The sequence below is a fragment of the Palaemon carinicauda genome, chromosome 43 (genome assembly GCF_036898095.1).
Source record: "Palaemon carinicauda isolate YSFRI2023 chromosome 43, ASM3689809v2, whole genome shotgun sequence".
Classification (NCBI taxonomy): domain Eukaryota; kingdom Metazoa; phylum Arthropoda; class Malacostraca; order Decapoda; family Palaemonidae; genus Palaemon; species Palaemon carinicauda.
In genome coordinates this window covers 3,153,870-3,169,836 of record NC_090767.1, presented here as the reverse complement: position 1 = coordinate 3,169,836, position 15,967 = coordinate 3,153,870, and the positions used below count along the sequence as shown (strand labels likewise).

At 35.2% G+C, this 15,967-nt stretch overlaps 1 protein-coding gene across 1 annotated transcript in view; it reads right to left on the bottom strand.

Moving 5' to 3' along the window:
- The window catches only part of LOC137633505 (uncharacterized), a 117,322-nt gene that overhangs the window by 16,885 nt on the left and 84,470 nt on the right, over positions 1 to 15,967 (bottom strand). The window contains exons 6-8 of the mRNA XM_068365800.1: positions 5,846 to 6,015; positions 1,611 to 1,801; positions 291 to 563 (exon numbers count right to left, since the gene is read on the bottom strand). Of these exons, the coding sequence (XP_068221901.1) occupies positions 291 to 563; positions 1,611 to 1,801; positions 5,846 to 6,015 (634 nt within the window). The remainder of the gene's footprint in view (positions 1 to 290; positions 564 to 1,610; positions 1,802 to 5,845; positions 6,016 to 15,967) is intronic.

Sequence of the window (15,967 nt, the reverse complement as noted above, 5' to 3'; positions counted from 1 at the left end):
GGGGCTCAATTTCAAACTTTGGGTTTCCTGGGGGCCGATTTTCTAACTTTGGGTTTTCCAAGGGGCTGATTTTCAAACTGTTGGCTTCTTGGGGCTGATTTTCAAACTTTGCATTTCCTGGAGCCTGATTTCCGAACTTTGGGTTTTCAGGGGGCGAATTTTCAAACTTTGTGTTTTTCAGGTGGCTGATTTACAAACTTTGGGTTTTCTAGGAGGCTGTTTTTCAAGTTGTAGGTTTTCAAGGAGGCTCTTTTTCAAACTTTGGGTTTCCTTGGGACTGATTTTCAAACTTTGGGTTCTCCAGGAGGCTGATTTTCATACTGTAGGTTTTCCAAGGGCTGATTTTCAAACTTCAGGTTTCCTTGGGGCTGATTTTCAAACTTTTGGTTTTCCAGGGGGTGGATTTTTGAACTTTGGGTTCTCCAAGGAATGATTTTTAAACTGTGGGGTTCCTGGGGGCTGATTTTCAAACTTTTGGTTTCCATGGGGCCGATTTTCAAACTTTGGGTTTTCACGGGGCTGATTTTCAAACTTTTGGTTTCAGGGGGCTGATTTCCAAATTTCTGGTTTTCAGGAGGGCTTATTTTAAATTTTTGGTTTTTTGGGGGCTGATTTTCAAACTGGGTTTTCTGAGGGCTGATTTTCAAACTTTGGGTTTCCCGGGGGCTGACTTTCAAACTTTTGGTTTTCAGGGGCAGATTTCCAAACTTTGGATTTTTCAGGTGACTGATTTTCAAACTTTGGGTTTCCTTGGGGCTGATTTTCAAACTCTGGGTTTTCTGGGGGCTAATTTTCAATCTTATGGTTTTCAGGTGGCTGATTTCCAAACTTTGGGTTCTCGAGGGGTCTAATTTTCAAACTTTTGGTTTTCAGGGGGCTGATTTTCAAACTCTTGGTTTTCCTGGGGGCTGATTTTCAAATTTTGGGTTTCCCGAGAGACTATTTTCAAACTTTTGGTTTCCTTGGTGCTGATTATAAAACTTTTGGTTTCAGGGGGCTGATTTTACACTTTTCGTTTACCAGGGGGCTGATTTTCAAACTTTGGGCTTTCCTGGGGGATATTTTCAAACGATGGGTTTCCTGGGGGCTGATTTTCAAACTCTGGGTTTTCAGGGGGGTGATTTTCAAATTTATGGTTTTCAGGGGGCTGATTTTAAAACTTTTAGTTTTTTTGTGGCTGATTTTCAAACTTTGGGATCTCCAAGGGGCTGTTTATCAAAATTTGTGTTTCCTGGGGGCTGATTTTCAAACTTTTGGTTTTCCAGGGGGCAGATTTTCGAACTTTTGGTTTTCCAGGGAATGATTTTTAAACTGTGGGTTTCCTGGGGGCTCCTTTTCAAACTTTGGGTTTCCTGGGGGCTGATTTTTAAACTTTCGTTTTCTTGGGGCTGATTTTCAAACTGGAATATCAAAGGGCTGATTTTAAAACTTTGGTTTTTCAGGGAGCTGATTTTCAAACTTTTGGTTTTCAAGGGCTGATTTTCAAACTTTTGTTTTCCTGGCGCTGATTTTCAAACTTTGCAGTTTCCAGTGGGCTTATTTTCAAACTTTGGGTTTCCTGGTGGCTGATTTTCAAACTTTTGGTTGTCAGTGGGCTGATTTTTTCAAACTTTGGGTTTTTCAAGGGGCTGATTTTCAAACTTTGGGTTTCCTGAGGGCAGATTTTCAAACTTTCGGTTTTCCAGTGGGCTAAATTCCAAACTTTTGGTTTCAGGGGGCTGGTTTTCAAACTTTGGGTTTTCTGGGGGCTGATTTTCAAACTCTGGGTTTTCTGGGGGATGGTTTTCAAACTTTGGGTTTCCTTAGGGGTGATTTTCAAACTTTTGGTTTCAGGGGATGATTTTCAAACTTTTTGTTTACCAGTTGGCTGATTTTCAAACTTTGGGCTTTCCAAGGGCTGATTTTAAAACTTTGGGTTTCCTGGGGGCTGATTTTCATACTTTGGGTTTTCAAGGGGCTGATTTTCAAACTTTGGGTTTTAAGGGGGCTGATTTTAAAATATTTGGTGTTCAGGGGCTGATTTTAAAACTTTTGGTTTTTTGGGGCTGATTTTCAAACTTTGGTATCTGGAAGGGCTGATTTTCAAACTTTGGGTTGTCAGGGGGCTGATTTACAAACTTTGGGGTTTCAAGGGGCTGATTCTCAATCTTTGGGTTTCGTAGGGGCTGATTTTCAAATTTTGGGGTATCTTTGGGGCTGATTTTCAAACTTTGGGTTTTTTGGGGGCATAGTTTCAAACTTTGGGTTTTCCAAGGGGCTGATTTACAAACTTTGGGTTTTCCAGGGGGATTATTTTCAAACTTGGTTTCTTGGGAGCTGATTTTAAAACTTTGGGTTTTTCAGGGGGATGATTTTCAAACTTTTGGTTTTTTTCCAGGAAGATGCTTTGTAAACTTTTGGTTTCCTGGGGGCTGATTTTCAAACTTTGGGTATCCTTTGGGGCTAATTTTGAAACTTTGGGTTCCCTGGGGGCTGATTTTCCAACTTTGGGTTTTCAAGGGGCTGATTTTCAAACTTTTGGTTTTCATGGGGTCTGATTTTCAACCTTTGGGTTTTCAGGGCACTGACTTTTTAACTTTTGGTTTTCCTGGGCTGATTTTCCAACTTTGGGTTTCCATGGGGCTGATTTTCATACTTTGGGTTTTCGGGGGGATGATTTTCAAATTTCTGGGTTTCAGGGGGCTGATTTTCAAACTTTAGGTTTTCAGGGGGCTGATTTCCAAACTCTATTTTCAAGGGGCTGATTTTCAAACTTTTGGTTTTCAGGGGCTGATTTCACAACTTTGGGTTTTACAAAAGGCTGATGTTTAAACTTTGGGTTTCCTGGGGCGGATTTTTGAACTTTGGGTTTTCCAGGGGGCTGATTTCAAAACTTTAGGTTTCCCGGGGTCTGATTTTCATACTTTTGGTTTTTGGGGCTTATTTTCAAACTTTGGATTTCCTGGGGCTAATTTTTAAACTTTGGGTTTTTCAGAGGGCTGACTTTCAAACTTTGGGTTTCCTGGGGGCTGATTTTCAAACTTTTGGTGTTCAGGGGGCAGATTTTTAAACTTTGGGTTTTCCAGGGGGCTGAATCTCAAACTTTGGGTTTCAGGGGGGCTCATTTTCAAACTTTGGGTTTCTTGGGGCTGATTTTCAAACTGGGATTTCAGAGGGCTGATTTTCAAACTTTGGGTTTTCAAGGGTCTTATTTTCGAACATTTGGTTATCAGGGGGCTGATTTTCAAACTTTTGTTTTCCTGGGGCTGATTTTCAAATTTTGAAGTTTCCAGGGGGCTTATTTTTAAACTTCGGGTTTCCTGATGGCTGATTTTCATACTTTTGGTTGTCAGTGGGCTGATTTTTTCAAACTTTGGGTTTTTCAAGGGGCTGATTCTCAAACTTTGGGTTTCCTGGGGGCTGATTTTCAAACTTTTGGTTTTCCAGGGGGCTGAATTTCCAACTTTGGGTTTTCCAGGGGGCTGATTTTCAAACTTTTTATTTTCCAGGGAGTTGCTTTTCAAACTTTTGGTTTTCCTGAGGGCTAATTTTCAAACTTTTGGTTTCCTGGGCGCTGATTTTATAACTTTCGGGTTTCCAGGGGGCTGTTTTTCAAACTCTGGGTTTCTTGGGGCTGATTTTCAAACTTTGGGTTTCCCAGGGGCTGATTCTCAAACTTTGGGGTTTTCAGGGTGATGATATTCAAACTTTCGGTTTTTTCTAGGGGGCTGCTTTATAAACTTTGGGTTTCCCGGGAGCTGATTTTGAAACTTTGGGTTTCCTTGGGCCTGATTTTCGATCTTTGGGTTTTCGGGGGGCTGATTTTCAAACTTTGTGTTTTTCAGGTGGCTGATTTACAAACTTTGGGTTTTCCAGGAGTCTGTTTTTCAAACTCTAGGATTTCAAGGTGGCTCATTTTCAAACTTTGGTTTTCCTTATGGGTAATATAAAACTTTGGATTTTCCAACAGGCTGATTTTCGAATTGTAGGTTTTCCAGGGGCTGATTTTCAAACTTTGGGTTTCTTTGGGGCTGATTCTCAAACTTTTGGTTTTCAAGGGGGCTGATTTTCAAACTTTGGGATTCCCGTGGGATGATTTCCAAATTATGGCTTTCCTTTGGCCTGATTTTCAAATTTTGGGTTTTCAGGGGGCTGATTTTGAAACTTTGTAGTTTTCAGGTGGCTGATTTACAAACTTTGGGCTTTCCAGGAGTCTGTTTTTCAAACTGTAGGTTTTCTTGGGTGCTGATTTTCCAACCTATGGTTCCCTGGGAGCCGATTTTCAAACTTTTGGTTTTCCAAGGGGCTAAATTTCAAACTTTCTGTTTTCCAGTAGGCTAATTTTCAAATTGTAGGTTTTCCAGGGGCTGATTTTCAAACTTGGTTTTCAAGGGGATTGATTTTCAAACTATGGGTTTCCTGGGGGGCTGATTTTCAAACTTCAGGTTTTCAGGGGGCTGTTTTTTCAAATTTTTGCTTTTCAGGAGGATGATTTTAAAACTTTTGGTTTGTTGGGACTGATTTTGAAACTTTGGGATCTCCAAGGGGCTGATTTTCAAACTTTGGGTTTTCTGGGGGCTTATTTTCAAACTTGGTTTTCCAGGGGGCGGACTTTCGAACTTTGGGTTTTCCAGGGAATGATTTATATACTGTGAGTTTCCTGTGGGGCTGATTTTCAAACTTTGGTTTTCTTGGAGCTGATTTTCAAACTGGGATTTCAAAGGGCTGATTTTTAAACTCTGGGTTTTCAGGGGGCTGATTTTCAAACTTTTGGTTTTCAAGGGCTGATTTTCAAACTTTTGGTTTTCTGGTGCTGATTTTCAAACTTTGCAGTTTCCAGGGGGCTTATTTTCAAACTACGGGTTTCCTGGTGGCTAATTTTCGAACTTTTGGTTGTCAGTGGGTTGATTTTTTCAAACTTTGAGTATTTCAAGGGGCTGATTTTCTAACTTTGGGTTTCCTTGGGGCTGATTTTCAAACTTTTGGTTTTCCAGGGAGTTGATTTTTAAACTTTTGGTTTTCCTGAGGGGTAATTTTCAAACTTTGGGTTTCCTGGTGGCTGATTTTCTAACTTTGGGTTTTCCAGGGGCTGATTTTCAAACTGGGTTTCTTGGGGCTGATTTTCAAACTTTGGGTTTTCCAGGGGGCTGATTGTCAAACATTGAAGTTTTCAGGGTGATGATTTTCAAACTTTGGGTTTTTTCCAGGGGGCTGCTTTTCAAACTTTTGGTTTACCAGGGGTGATTTTCAAACTTTGGGTTTCTTTGGGCCTGATTTTCAAACTTTGGGTTTTCAGGGGGCTGATTTTCAAACTTTGTGTTTTTCAGGTGGCTGATTTACAAACTTTCGGTTTTCCAGGAGTCTGTTTTTCAAACTGTAGGTTTTCAAGGGGCTCATTTTCAAACTTTGGGTTTCATTCGGGCTGATTTTCAAGCTTTGGGTGTTCCAGGAGGCTGATTTTCAAATTTTAGTTTCCCCAAGGGATGATTTTCAAACTTTGGGTTTCCTTGGGGCTGATTTTCAAACTTTTGTTTTTCAAGGGGGCTGATTTTTGAACTTTGGGTTCTCCAAGGAATGATTTTTAAACTGTGGGTTTCCTTGGGGCAGATTTTCAAACTTTTGGTTTTTAGGGGTCTGATTTTCAAACTTGGGTTTTCACGGGGCTGATTTTCAACCTTTTCGTTTCAGTGGGCTGATTTTCAAAATTTTGGTTTTCAAGAGGGCTTATTTTCAATGTTTTGGTATTCATACGCTGATTTTCAAACTATGGGTTTTCTGGGGGCTGATTTTCAAACTTTGGGTTTCCCGGGGGCTGATTTTCAAACTTTTGGTTTTCAGGGGGCTGATTTTCAAACTTTTGGTTTACCAGGCGGCTGCTTTTCAAACTTTGGGTTTCTCGGGGGCCGATCTTCAAACTTTGCGTTTCCTGGGGCCTGATTTCCGAACTTTGGGTTTTCAGGGGGCGGATTTTCGAACTTTGTGTTTTTCAGGGGCTGATTTACAAACTTTGGGTTTTCTAGGAGGCTGTTTTTCAAACTGTAGGTTTTCAAGGGGGCTCATTTTCAAACTTTGGGTTTCCTTGAGACAGATTTTCAAACTTTGGGTTCTCCAGGAGGCTGATTTTCAAACTCTGGGTTTTCCAAGGGCTGATTTTCAAAATTTTGATTTTCCAGGGGGCGGATTTTTGAACTTTGGGTTCTCCAAGGAATGATTTTTAAACTGTGGGGTTCCTGGGGGCTGATTTTCAAACTTTTGGTTTCCATGGGGCTGATTTCCAAACTTTGGGTTTTCACGGGGCTGATTTTCAAACTTTTGGTTTCAGGGGGCTGATTTCAAAATTTCTGGTTTTCAGGAGGGCTTATTTTAAATTTTTTGTTTTTTTGGGGCTGTTTTTCAAACTATGGGTTTTCTGGAGGCTGATTTTCAAACTTTGTGTTTCCCGGGGGCTAATTTTCGAACTTTTGGTTTTCAGGGGGCAGATTTCCCAACTTTGGATTTTTCAGGTGACTGATTTTCAAACTTTGAGTTTCCTTGGGGTTGATTTCCAAACTTTGTGTTTTCTGGGGGCTACTTTTCAATCTTATGGTTTTCAGGTGGCTGATTTCCAAACTTTGGGTTCTCGAAGGGGCTGATTTTCAAACTTGGTTTTCAAGGGGCTGATTTTCAAACTTTTGGTTTTCCTGGGGCGGATTTTCGAACTTTGGGTTTCCCGAGAGATCATTTTCAAACTTTGGGTTTCCTTGGGGCTGATTATAAAACTTTTGGTGTCAGGGGGCTGAGTTTCAGCTCTTGGTTTACCAGGTGGCTGATTTTCAAACTTGGGGCTTTCCTGGGGGCTGATTTTCAAACGATGGGTTTCCTGGGGGCTGATTTTCAAACTCTGGATTTTCAGGGGGCTGATTTTCAAATCTATGGTTTTCAGGGGGCTGATATTAAAACTTTTAGTTTTTTGGTGCTGGTTTTCAAACTTTGGGATCTCCAAGGGACTGATTTTCAAACATTGGGTTTCCTGGGGGCTGATTTTCAAACTTTGGGTTTTCAGGGGTCTTATTTTCAAACTTTGCGTTTTTCAGGGGGCTGATTTACAAACTTTGGGTTTTCCAGGAGGCTCTTTTTCAAACTGTAGGTTTTTGAAGTGGGCTCATTTTCAAACTTTGGGTTTCCTGTGGGCGGATTTCCAAACTTTGCGTTTTCCAGGAGGCTGATTTTCAAACTGTAGGTTTTCCAGGGGCTGATTTCAAAACTTTGGGTTTCCTTGGGGCTTATTTTCAAACTTTTGGTTTTCCAGGGGGCGGATTTTCGAACTTCGGGTTCTCCAAGGAATGATTTTTAAACTGTGGGTTTCTTGGGCGCTGATTTTCAAACTTTTGGTTTCCAGGGGGCTGATTTTCAAACTTTGGGTTTTCACGGGGCTGATATTCAAACTTTAGATTTCAGGGGGCTGATTCCCAAACTTCTGGTTTTCGGGAGGGCTTATTTTCAAACTTGTGGTTTTTTGGGGCTGTTTTTTAAAACTATGGGTTTTCTGGGAGCTGATTTTCAAACTTTCGGTTTCCTGGGGACTGATTTTATAACTTTTGGTTTTCAGGGGGCAGATTTCCAAACTTTGGATTTTTCAGGTGGCTGATTTTCAAACTTTGGGTTTCCTTTGGGGTTGATTTTCAAACTTTGGGTTTTCTGGGGGCTAATTTTCAATCTTATGGTTTTCAGGGGGCTGATTTTTTGAACTTTTGGTTTTCCTGGGGGCTGATTTTCAAACTTTGGGTTTCCCAGGAGATCATTTTATAACTTTGGGTTTCCTTGGGGTTGATTTGAAAACTTTTGGTTTCAGGGAGCTGATTTTCAAACTTTTGGTTTACCAGGGGGCTGATTTTCAAACTTTGGGCTTACCAGGAGGCTGATTTTCAAAACTATGGGTTTCCTGGTGGCTGATTATATAGTATATAGTGTATAAGTGTGTATAGTGTATAGTGTATAAGTGTATAAGTGTATAGGTGTGTATAGTGTATAGTGTATAGTGTATAAGTGTGTATAGTGTATAGTGTATAAGTGTGTATAGTGTATAAGTGTGTATAGTATATTGTGTATCAGTGTGTATAGTGTATAGTGTATAAGTGTATAAGTGTGTATAGTGTATATTGTATATTGTATAAGTGTGTATAGCATATAGTGTATAAGATGTATAGTGTAGTGTATATGAGTATAAGTATGTATAGTGTATAAATAGGTATAGTGTGTAGTGTATAAGTGTGTATAGTGTATGATTGTATAAGTGTGAATGAATGAATGAGTGTATTAGTGTGTATAGTTTATAAGTGCATATTAGTGTGTATAGTGTATAGTGTACAAGTGTATAAGTGTGTATAGTGTATAAGTGTGTATAGTGTATAGTGTATAAGTGTATAAGTGTATGGTGTGGAAAGGGAATAAGTGTGTATAGTGTATAAGTGTATAAGTGTATAAGTGTATAATTGTGTATAGTGTATAAGTTTGTATAGTGTATAGTGTATATAGTGTATAAGTGTATAAGTGTATAAGTGTGTATAGTGTATAATTGTGTATAGTGTATAGTGTATAATTGTATAAATATATAAGTGTGTATAGTGTAGTGTATATGTTTATAGTGTGAAAGTGTATAAGTGTGTATAGTGTATAATGTGTGTATAGTATATAAATGCGTATAGTGTATAAGTGTGTATATTGTATAGTGTATGAGTGTATAAGTGTATAAGTGTGTATAGTTTATAAGTGTGTATAGTGCATAGTGTATAAGTGTATAAGTGTAGAAGTGTATAAGTGTTTATAGTGTATAAGTGCATATAATGTATAAGTGTGTATAAGTGTGTAGTGTATACGTTTGTATAGTATATACTGTATAGTGTATAAGTGTGTATAGTGTATAAGTGTGTAAAATGTATAGTGTATAAGTATGTATAGTGTTTAATGTATGAGTGTGTATATTGTATAGTGTATAATTGTGTATAGTGTATAAGTGTATAAGTTTGTATAGTGTATAAGTGTGTATAGTGTAGAAGTGTGTATAGTGAATAGTTTATAAGTGTGTATAAAGTATAGTGTATAGTGTATAAGTGTGTATAGTGTATAGTGTATAATTGTGTATAGTGTATAGTGTATAAGTGTGTATAGTGTATAGTGTATAAGTGTATATAGTGTATAAGTGTCTGTAGTTTATAAGTGTGTATAGTGTATAAGTGTATATAGTGTATAAGTGTTTACAGCATATAGATGTTTATAGTGTATAGTGTATAAGTGTGTATAGTGTATAGTGTATAAGTGTGTATAGTGTATAGTGTATAAGTGTGTATAGTGTATAGTGTATAAGTGTATAAGAGTGTATAGTGTATAATTGTGTATAGCGTATAGTGTATAAGTGTGTATAGTGTATAGTTTATAAGTGTGTATAGTATTTAGTGTATAAGTGTATATGTGTATAAGTGTATATGTGTATAAGTGTGTATAGTGTATAGTGTATAAGTGTATAAGTGTGTATAGTGTATAGTGTATAAGTGTTTATAGTGTTTAGTGTATAAGTTTGTATAGTGTATAGTGTATGAAGGTATAAGAGTGTATATTGTATAAATGTATATAGTGTATAGTGTATAAGTGTGTATAGTGTATAGTTTATAAGTGTGTATAGTATTTAGTGTATGAGTGTATATGTGTATAAGTGTGTATAGTGTAAAAGTGGTTATAGTGTAAAAGTGTATATGTGTATAAGTGTGTATAGTGTAAAAGTGTGTATAGTGTATAAGTGTGTATAAGTCTATAAGTGTGTATAATGTGTAGTGTAATAGTGTATACAGTGTATAAGTGTGCATAGTGTGTAAGTGTATATAGTGTATAAGTGTGTATAGTGTATAGTGTATAGTTTATAAGTGTATAAGTGTATATGTATGTATAGTGTATAGTCTATAAGTGTGTATAGTGTATATTGTATGAGTGTTCAAGTGTGAATTGTATATTGTGTATAAGTGTGTATAGTCTATAAGTGTATAAGTGTATAATTGTGTATAGTGTATATTGTATAGTGTATAAGTGTGTATTAGTGTGTATAGTGTATAGTGTATAAGTGTATAAGTGTGTATAGTGTATAAGTGCGTATAGTGTACAGTGTATAAGTGTATGGTGTGGAAAGGGAATAAGTGTGTATAGTGCATAGGGGTATAAGTGTATAATTGTATATTTGTTTATAGTGTATAAGTTTGTATAGTGTATAGTGTATATAGTGTATAAGTGTATAAGTGTAAAAGTGTGTATAGTGTATAAGTGTGTATAGTGTATAGTGTATAATTGTATAAATATATAAGTGTGTATAGTGTAGTGTATATATTTATAGTGTAAAGTGTATAAATGTGTAGTGTATAATGTGTGTATAGTATATAAGTGCGTATAGTTTAAAAGTGTGTATATTGTATGGTGTATAAGTATATAAGTGTATAAGTATGTATAGTTTATAAGTGTGTATAGTGCATAGTGTATAAGTGTATAAGTGTATAAGTGTATAAGTGTTTATAGTGTATAAGTGTGTATAGTGTATAAGTGTGTATAAGTGTGTCTAGTGTATAAGTGTGTATAGTATATACTATATAGTTTATAGGTGTGTATAGGGTATAAGTGTGTAAAGTGTATAGTGTATAAGTCTCTATAGTGTATAGTGTATGAGTGTGTATATTGTATAGTATATAATTGTGTATAGTGTATAAGTGTATAAGTTTGTATAGTGTATAAGTGTGTATAGTGTATAAGTGTGTATAGGGAATATTTTATAAGTGTGTATAGTATATAGTGTATAGTGTATAGTGTATTAGTGTATATAGTGTATAAGTGTGTGTAGTTTATAAGTGTGTATCGTGTATAAGTGTGTACAGCTTATAGATGTTTATAGTGTATATTGTATAAGTGTGTATAGTGTATAGTGTATAAATGTGTATAGTGTAGAGTGTATAAGTGTATAAGAGTGTATATGTGTATAAGTGTGTATAGTGTATAGTTTATAAGTGTATAAGTGTCTCTAGTGTATAGTTTATAAGTGTGTATAGTGTATAGTTTATAAAAGTATAAGAGTGTATAGTGTATAAGTGTGTATAGTGTATAGTGTATAAGTGTGTATAGTGTATAGTTTATAAGTGTGTATAGTATTCAGTATATAAGTGTATATGTGTATAAGTGTGTATAGTGTAAAAGTGTGTATAGTGTATAAGTGTGTATAAGTATATAAGTGTGTATAGTGTGTAGTTTAATAGTGTATACAGTGTATAAGTGTGCATAGTGTGTAAGTGTGTATAGTGTATAAGTGTGTATAGTGTATAGTGTATTGTTTATAAGTGTTTAAGTGTATAAGTATGTATAGTGTATAGTGTATAAGTGTGTATAGTGTATATTGTATGAGTGTTTAAGTGTGTATAGTATATTGTGTATAAGTGTGTATAGTGTATAGGTGTATAAGTGTATAATTGTGTATAGTGTATTTTGTATAGTGTTTGAGTGTGCAAAGCGTATAGTGTATAAGGTGTATAGTGTAGTGTATAAGTGTATAAGTGTGTATAGTGTATAAGTGTGTATAGTGTATAGTGTATGAGTATATAGTGTATAAGTGTGTATAGTGTATACTGTATGATTGTATATAGTGTATAAGTGTGTATAGTGTATAAGTATGTATAGTGTATAAGTGTATATATTGTATAAGTGTATATAGTGTATAAGTGTGTATAGTGTATGGTGTTTAAGTGTATAAGTGTGTTTAGTGTATAAGTGTGTATAAGTGTATAATTGTATAAGTGTGAATAGTGTATAAGTGTGTATAGTGTATATATGTGTATAGTGTATAGTGTATAAGTGTATAAGTGTGTATATTGTATAAGTGTGTATAGTGTATAAGTGTGTATAGTGTATAGTGTATAAGTGTATAAGTGTATAGTGTGCATAGAGTATAAGTGTGTATAGTGTATAGTGTATAAGTGTATAGGTGTATAGTGTGTATAGTTTACAAGTGAGTATAGTGTATAGTGTTTAAGTTTGTATAGTGTATAGTTTATAAAAGTATAAGAGTGTATAGTGTATAAGTGTGTATAGTGTATAGTGTATAAGTGTGTATAGTGTATAGTGTATAAGTGTGCATAGTGTATATTTTATAAGTGTGTATAGTATTTAGTATATAAGTGTATATGTGTATAAGTGTGTATAGTTTAACCCTGGATAGGTACGGTGGGTCGTTTGCGACCCCGAGCGTCAAAAAAAAACAGGTTTTTCTCACGTGACTCACCCCTGTGACTGAATTTGTGGGTGATCGACCTGCAGGAGGTGTCTCCCCTACACGCTCTAGTAGTGTCCAGATGTGCATTGCTGTAGCTGTACTCCTTCCCCGATTTCTGAGACGCGTCGGGGTCGTTCGCGTCCGAGTTTACCCTTCTGAGGTAGTTTGCATAATTATCAAAGTTATTACATATTATGAAATTGTCGTAGAATGGTGCAACTTGTATAGGTTATCAGTTGTGGAAAGTCTTGGTGGATTGTTTGGCTACCATGTGCATGTTTTTTTTTTTAGTTAAAATGTCGTTCATCACCACGAGGACCATTTTACCGCGAGTGCCCCTTTTTCATTTTTTTTCATTTTTTTGCCAAGTCATTTTTCCGTAAGATATTGCCGAATAGTGTCGTAAAACTTTTGCTTGTTTAGTATTGGAAAGTGTGTCTAGATGATCTGGCTACCCATGCATGACTTTGTTTTTGTCAGATACGACGTAGTTATTGGTATATTGGGTATTTAACTGCGGTTACCAATTTCTGTTTTTTTTTCAATATTTGTAAAAATTACTACGTAGTAAGGAATTGCCGTATATTATCCATTTTTTTTTCATGTTTATGTGTTAGAAAGTGTGCCTTGATGGTTGGGCTAACACGTGCATGTCTTTTTTTTTATCTGAGATGTCGTATATTAGAATGTCGGGCATTTTACCGCGAGTGTCCCTTTTTAATTTTTTTGCCAAGTCATTTTTCCGTAAGATATTGCGAAATAGTGTCGTAAAACTTTTGCTTTTTTAATGTTGGAAAGTGTGTCTAGATGATCTGGCTACCCATGCGTGATTTTGTTTTTGTCAGATACGACGTAGTTATTGGTATATTGGGTATTTAACTGCGGTTGCCAATTTCTGTTTTTTTTCAATATTTGTAAAAATTTACTACGTAGTAAGGAATTGCCGTATATTATTGATTTTTTTTTCATGTTTATGTGTTAGAAAGTGTGCCTTGATGGTTGGGCTAACACGTGCATGTCTTTTTTTTTATCTGAGATGCCGTATATTAGAATGTTGGGCATTTTTCCGCGAGTGCCCCTTTATATTTGTTTTGCATTTTTTTGCTTAGTCATGTTACCGTAAGGAATTGGCAAGTAGTGTCGCAAAACTTATATTTTTATAGTGTTGGAAAGTGTTTCTAGATGATCTGGCTACCCATGCCTATTTTTTTTTAGCCAGATATGGCGTATATATAAGTATGTGTTCGATTTTCCTGTGATTGCCATTTTTTCGTTTTTTCCCATTTCTTTCAAAATTACTACGTACTAAGGAACTATCACAGAGTAATATTTCATTTATATGTTTATTTGTCGGAAAATATGCCTTGATGGTTTGCCTAGCACGTGGCTGAAATTTTTTTTTTCTGAAATGCCGTATATTAGAATGGCCATTTTTCCACGAGTGCCCCTTTTTATTTGTTTTGCATTTTTTTGCTTAGTCATGTTACCGTAAGGAATTGGCAAGTAGTGTCGCAAAACTTATATTTTTATAGTGTTGGAAAGTGTTTCTAGATGATCTGGCTACCCATGCCTATCTTTTTTTTAGCCAGATATGGCGTATATATAGGTATGTGTTCGATTTTCCGGTGATTGCCATTTTTTCGTTTTTTCCCAATTCTTTCAAAATTACTACGTACTAAGGAACTATCACAGAGTAATGATTCCTCTAGATGTTTATTTGTCGGAAAATTTTGTTTACTTTTTTTTTTGATTGAATATCATCAATTTTTTTTAGCTAAAATATTGTTTTACATTTTTTTTTTCGATTTTATTTCCCTTCAAAAAAAATTCTTTGGGTCAGAATTTTAATTTTATAGTCGTAAAATAATCGACAATTATCCAGCAACCCACCATACAATTTTTATGCATATCCAATAATAATTAGATAGTAAATAACACCTTGAAATTGACATACCCTTCCTACATTTCAAGTGGCAGATTAGGGAGTCTGAGTCAGTGTGGTTGGCGGCCATTTTGTGGACATATCCGAAGCGTAAGCTGCCCTATCTATATATATTCTTGTTCCCTATAGAATTTGTGATATTTTAGTATATTTTTACCTGCATAAATATCATATTATATATTAAATATATGTATTTTTTTACGAAATTTCCAAGTACTCAAAAAATTACCTTTAGATATGGCCCCTGATATAAATGTAATTTACAAAATAATGAAGATTTTTTTACATATTTCTATTTTAGGATAACATATGTTTATTCCCTAAAAAAATTAGCCACTTCCTATTTCATTTGGGTACCCAAAAAAATTCATGAAATTTGGATAATTTTTTTTGGCCAAAAAAAGTTACCCTTTTTTTCTCATTTCAGATCTTCACCTCCATGGGTCTGACTTCATCCAAAATACATCAAGATGTGTCCTAAACATTCAAGAATCAATTCCTAAAAGGATTTGTGTATATATGTATAAACTTTTTTTTTATGAATTTTTATGTCAGGTCTTTTTTTTTTTCTACTTAATTTTTTAAAATATTTATAATAAATAGTTTTTCTGTAGATGAGTAGTATTTATCTTTACAGTTGTTTTAAGCATTCATTGAAGTTTTTTTTGGCAAAAGAAAAAAGGAGGTTACTGCAAAAACTGATTTTTCAAGAATTTTTTTTGGCGTCGGGGTCGTTCGCGTCCGAGTATACCCTTAAAGGGGTGTCCGAGGACCGTACCTATCCAGGGTTAAAGTGTGTGTAGTGTATAAGCGTGTATAAGTATATATGTGTGTATAGTGTGTAGTGTAATAGTGTATACAGTGTATAAGTTTGCATAGTGTGTAAGTGTGTATAGTGTATAAGTGTGTTTAGTGTATAAGTGTGTATAAGTGTATAAGTGTATAAGTGTGTATAGTGTATAAGTGTGTATAGTGTATAGATGTGTATAGTGTATAGTGTATAAGTGTATAAGTGTTTATATTGTATAAGTGTGTATAGTGTATAAGTGTGTATAGTGTATAGTGTATAAGTGTATAAGTGTGCATAGAGTATAAGTGTGTATAGTGTATAGTGTATAAGGGTCTAGGTGTATAGTGTGTATAGTTTACAAGTGTGTATAGTGTATAGTGTTTAAGTGTTTAAGTGTGTATAGTGTATAAGTGTATAAGTGTGTATAGTGTATAGTGTATAAGTGTATAGTTTATAAGTGTATAAGTGTGTATTGTGTATAAGTGTGTATATTATATAGGTGTGTATAGTGTATAAATGTGTATAGTGTATAGTGTGTAAGTGTATAAATGTGTATAGTGTAAAAATTTGTATATTGTATAGTGTAAAAGTGTATAAGTGTATGAGTGTATAAGTGTATAAGTGTTTATAGTGTATAAGTGGGAAAAATGTATATTGTATAGTGTATAAGTGTTTATAGAGTATATTGTATAAGTGTGTATAGTGTATAGTGTTTAAGTGTATAAGTGTGTATAGTGTTTAAGTGTATAAGTGTGTATAGTGTATAAGTGTATATATTGTATAAGTGTGTATACTGTATAGTGTAGAAGTGTGTATATGTGTATATAAGTGTGTATGGTGTATAGTGTATAAGTGTGTATAGTATATGGTGTATAAGTGTGTATAAGTGTGTATAGTGTATAGTGTATAAGTGGGTATAGTATATGGTGTATAAGTGTGTATAAGTGTGTATAGTGTATAGTGTATAAGTGTATGTGTGTAT